We start from the raw sequence: 5,133 nt of genomic DNA on the forward strand, positions 1-5,133 counted from the left end.
TTCAGCAACTTCAGGATTTTACCCAAAAGGGATGTTACACAACAAGACAAAGCATAAAAAGGTTTAGTTTTTTCACTCACAAATTCACGGTGATATTTTTACAAGTGGAAAGACAGACCACTGGAGTCGAGTGTGTACCGTACAACCGAACAAGACACGATGTAGTCATTGAACACCGATTTCGTTAGTAACAACAAAACATAGTCGAAACGTTACGCCGGTTTACGTACACAGGCTAGCTAGTGAAAAACAAAAAAACTAAATGTACTTAGCAGCCTGAGTGGCTCTGCCCTGTCGTGTCCACATGTCTCGCTTTTAGTCTGTAAAGAGGAACGTCTTGGCATCTCGGAGACTGATAAGTTTGGAGAGGGTGAAAGGGGTGGAGTTTAGCTTATAGATGAGGCATGGCCAAACCAAACCAAAAAAATAAAAAAGGACACAAAGGTTCAGATATGCGCCGTAACATCACTTCTCCGGTTAACGGCAAGTTTAATCCTAAAACGTTAAGTTGACCAGCCAACTTTTTATTAAAACCCGCTACGGTGCATCAGACAGAAATGAAAGAAAGAAGAGTGTACAGTACTAAATTATGCCTTGTTGGCTGTTCTATAGGAGATAAGTAAAGGAACGGAAGTTCAGTCCTGGAAACAGAAAGAGGTGAAAGAGCTAATAGTCCACAGGTTCGTCTCCTTTTTCACTGAGAAGACACGTGCGTATGAGGGCTTCAGTGACTGCGTAGGGGTCGCAGTTGGCGCTCGGGCGACGGTCTTCAAAGTATCCCTTCTTCTCCTGGCCTACAGAGCGAGGGATGCGGATGCTCGCACCGCGGTTGGCAACGCCGGCGGAGAACTCGTGGATGTTGGAGGTCTCATGGTGGCCCGTCAGGCGACGAGCGTTATCCAGACCTCCTTTAGGGTCGTAGGCGCGGATGTGGTAGTCGTGTCGCTTTGCCAGTTTGTCGATACTTTCTTCGATGCATCTGAGAAGAAAAGGAAAAAAAAAAATAAAACTTTGATCCAAGAAATTTCCTCAGGATTCCTGTAGTTTCACCAAAGACCTTTTTAAGGCCATTAAGACCCAGATCACGACATCAACACACACACACACACACACACACACACACACACACAGTTAGCGACTGTATAGTCTTAATTTTTTAAGCCAAATAACTTCCCAAATCACAGAAAAACTAAATCAGTTGTGCGTGTCTGTGGTATAATCCAAGAGATTTGTGCCAATAACAGGAAGCTGATTGGCTGCTGCATGTTGGTCTCATTTGTAAGACAACAAATATTTGGACCAGCGAAAGAAAGAACCATAACACCATAGAAACTAAAAAACAAACATTCTAGTGCTGCAGGAGCATTTCGATGCATTGCGAGGAGCCTTACATGGACATCAGAACATTAAAACCATGCAGGACCTCGAACAACCCCAACCCAAGACTTAAGTTCCAACACTTTGTTTTTCACTCTGTTTATCTGTTCCGAGCGAGGGATGAATAAATAAACTCGAATCACTCTGCATTCTTAAATTGCGTACACGTTTAACAACTTACTTGAGTCCACCTTCTTCTCGCATCTCTTTAGTGCTGAAGTTGGTGTGACAGCCTGCACCGTTCCAGTTTCCTGAGATGGGTTTGGGGTCGAACGATGCGACGATGCCGAAGTCTTCACAAACTCTGTGCAGGATAAAACGAGCCACCCACAGGTGATCCCCCATCTCAATGCCCTCGCATGGACCCACCTGGAACTCCCACTGTAGACACAACGGAATTAAATGTATTCTTAGAGTTTTAAATGAAAAGAATTTGTAAAAGCTCTGAATATCAAGTTAAATATAAATTTAGTAAATTATATATTTAAAGATTTGGAAGTGGAAATTTCATCATAAACACTGATCATTTTAAGCACAACAGCTTGAAGCTGATTGGATGTTTCTTGCCATGGTTCCTGTAAGACTCTGAGGTCCTACAGAAAACCAGCTGGTTATGAGAATGAACCTTAGCGTACCTGAGCTGGCATGACCTCTGCGTTCGTGCCGCAGATGTTCACACCGGCGTATAGACAGGCTCTGTAATGCGCCTCCACTATATCCCTGCCGTAAGCCTTGTCTGCTCCGACGCCACAGTAATAAGGTCCTGAAAAGAAGCAAAAAAAATGGGACCACCATCAACACCTTCACCACCTCCGACAGAGAAACGAGGTGTGTAGACGCCAAATCTTTACCCTGAGGGCCAGGAAAGCCGTTGGAAGGCCAGCCGAATGGGTGACCATCGGTTCCCAGGATGGTGTACTCCTGCTCCATGCCGAACCACGGGATTTGATCCTCCACCATCTGCATGACCTTCTTACACGTCAAACGATGGTTGGTTTCTTTGTGGAGAACGTGACAAATGTGACTAAACATACCCAAATCTTAAGCATCTGCAAAAAAAAGGCTTTTTTAAATTTTATTTACCAGCAGGTTTGCGGTTGTATTTCAGAACTTCACACAGGACCAGCTTGTTGGGGTCTTGGCGGAATGGATCTCTGAACATGGCGGAGGGAATGAGGTACATGTCGCTGTTGGAGCCCTCAGATTGGTAGGTGCTGGAGCCGTCAAAGTTCCACTCAGGAAGATCTGGTTCATTAATTAATGAATTATTTAATTATGTTTTAGTGCAGCATTCAAATCATTGTTCTATTTTATTAAAGAAAGAATTTTCATTCTTTAATCACTTCCTGTTCATGCTGGTGATCTACACCTTGATACCATTAGTGTAAATCTTTGTGTGAAGCCAATAATAGAATCTAATTTATTTGGAAATTTGAGATAAGAGCCAATCAAACGTCAGAGTTTAAGCTGTGAAGGGTAAGGGCAGTGGGTCTCACAGGAGATTTGTGACCGTGCATGCATTTCTTTACCCTCGATGCTCTTCGGCTCGTAGTCGAGGGTCCTGGTCTTGCAGCGCAGTCCCTCCCCCGTGCCGTCGATCCAGATGTACATGGCCTGCACTTTGTCCCCCTGAGGAAGCTCCATGTACTGTCGCTTCACCACCTTGCTGAGCTGAGAGCTTGCTGAGGTCGCCATGTTCGTTACCGTGCGGCACCTGAACAAGCAGAACACACCGGTCTACACACGTCTACACAACGATCACATCCGCCGCGTAATCCGAAGCGCGTCATGGAGGAGGGAGATTTTGCCTTTCGCAATATTGTGCAAACACCTCTGGAGGCTCCGGCTTGTCACCATAGCAACATAAACTGTTGCATCACAACGTGCAGGAGTGAAGACGTGCTTGGAGGAACGACAATTACTGTACAGTGACCTTAGAGTCTGACTTGTCTTTAATCAGTCACACCTCAATATTCAGTGCCAAGATCTCCTAAACGTATACACATCTCCTCAGCATGGGAGAAGGTGACACATGATCCTGGTCAGTGCTTTTGAGGAGCACATCAATAAATCTAAGTGAGCGACTTAATGAAGTCAATTCTGTAACAGAAACTGATTGTATTATGGAACAGAAGAACATGTGGCACTCGTTAAATCATTACTCATTTACAGACTCAACGCTGAGACCATCACAAAACACTGCAGTATATACAGACTGTAGAAATAAACATCTGCAAACAAGGTGCTTCATACATTCCTTCCTTTATTTAGATCCTTATCTGTAATAAAACTGCAGCAGCATCAGGTACATTGTCCACATCTTCTAAAAAATAAACATCTCCAGATTGAAAAGGAACATGGACTGATTTAAATCTTCATTTCATTTGCAGCAGATTCCCAGGACAGGAAACGCAGTCAAATTTCAAATGCACACAATAAACGTTTTCCTGCAATAATAAATAAATGTAATAAATAAAGTTGATACCTGTGCAGGAGTGAGAGTTAAAGCAAGCACAAACTCCGCTTCCGGTCTGCGCGTGCGATCAGAACTCGGCTGCTGCGCTCATACTCTGGAGTTCAGCTGTGCGCGCTCTGTTTATATAGAAGTGCGAGGACCCACGCGCCGTTTCGGATTGGTCTGAGCCGAAAGAGGGTGGGGTTAGAGAGGCTCCTCCTACGAACTCCGGCCAGTGGAAGGGGGTGGGGTTTGACTCGACCAAGTCGTGAAAAAAACACGAAATAAAATAAATTGCGTAAAATTAAAGAAAGAGATACAGTACTAGGAAATAAAATAACAAGGTTAATAAACAAATAAATGTATTAATTAGGCATGATAAAAACACGCCACCTTGTGGTTTCCCATCACTTTATTCCCCGTGAGACGCAGAAATCCGGGTTGCCAGATATGTTATTTTCACCGGAAAACTAATTTATATTTAATGTTTTTTTTTAATAACATTTAATGATATTTAATATAAACAAATTATAAAATATATAATTATTATTATTATTAGATATTATATAATACATATAACATAAAACTAAATAATAATTTATACTAATTATATGTTTGTGTAAATATATATGTAAAATGGTTTAGATGTTTTATTTGTTACCTTTTTACTGATAGTTTTAAAGCAGGGTGAAAAAACATAAAAACATAATATTTTTAGATTATTCCAAAATTTCTGCAGCGTAAATCCAACAACCGTTAAAGAAATGTGAGAAATCTCTTTCTAAAAAAACTTCCATCTCATAGAAATGTACAATAGAGGAATCTGGTTTTATCTGGTTAAATTATTATTTATTTATTCAATAAATGAAGCCAATAATTGTTGTTAGCAGCTACTAGCTTGTTAGTGTCCAGTCTTGATCCTGATTCTCTCTTAAAGTGACCCAATTAAAGCTCCTTCACTTCCCTGATATCAACAGATTTTTGTAAGTTTACCTAAAAGCTACTTCCAGTAAACTTGATATATTTGGGAATATAAAAGCCTAATGTTCGCTGTCTTTCAGCTGCTACAGATGTATATCTGGTGTCCATGTTAGATAGCGGACACACACTAGTGTTAATGATGAGCACTTTGTTTATCTGTATTCAGTGTTTTAACATGATTTTATTTAGCTAGGTTTCTAACTCATGTTTTAAAATACATTTTAGTCATGTGGAAATGTACTTCTTTAGGTTTAAGTAACAATATCTGACATGTGAACGAGCATAATTAGTGTCCTAGCTGTTATACACATTTATTATTC

General features: G+C 41.2%; 1 protein-coding gene across 1 annotated transcript; it reads right to left on the bottom strand.

Annotated features, from left to right (window-relative positions):
* Positions 1–4,006, bottom strand: glula (glutamate-ammonia ligase (glutamine synthase) a). The gene is made up of 7 exons (XM_046876858.1): positions 3,863–4,006; positions 2,907–3,091; positions 2,461–2,622; positions 2,229–2,375; positions 2,013–2,140; positions 1,559–1,758; positions 1–979 (listed from the first exon to the last, which is right to left on the bottom strand). Exons 2-7 carry the CDS (start codon positions 3,070–3,072, stop codon positions 667–669), a joined length of 1,116 nt encoding a protein of 371 aa, XP_046732814.1. The 5' UTR covers positions 3,073–3,091; positions 3,863–4,006; the 3' UTR covers positions 1–666.
* Between the last annotated feature and the right edge of the window lie 1,127 nt (positions 4,007–5,133).

Source organism: Silurus meridionalis, chromosome 20 (genome assembly GCF_014805685.1).
Source record: "Silurus meridionalis isolate SWU-2019-XX chromosome 20, ASM1480568v1, whole genome shotgun sequence".
Classification (NCBI taxonomy): Eukaryota; Metazoa; Chordata; class Actinopteri; order Siluriformes; family Siluridae; genus Silurus; species Silurus meridionalis.

Coding starts and splice junctions, on each gene's coding strand:
- glula (XM_046876858.1), bottom strand. CDS start 3,072: ATGGCGACCTCAGCAAGCTCTCAGCTCAGCAAGGTGGTGAAGCGACAG. Junction 2,376..2,460: donor ATACAACCGCAAACCTGCTG/GTAAATAAAATT, acceptor TTCTCCACAAAG/AAACCAACCATCGTTTGACG. Junction 1,759..2,012: donor CAGAGGTCATGCCAGCTCAG/GTACGCTAAGGT, acceptor TTGTGTCTACAG/TGGGAGTTCCAGGTGGGTCC.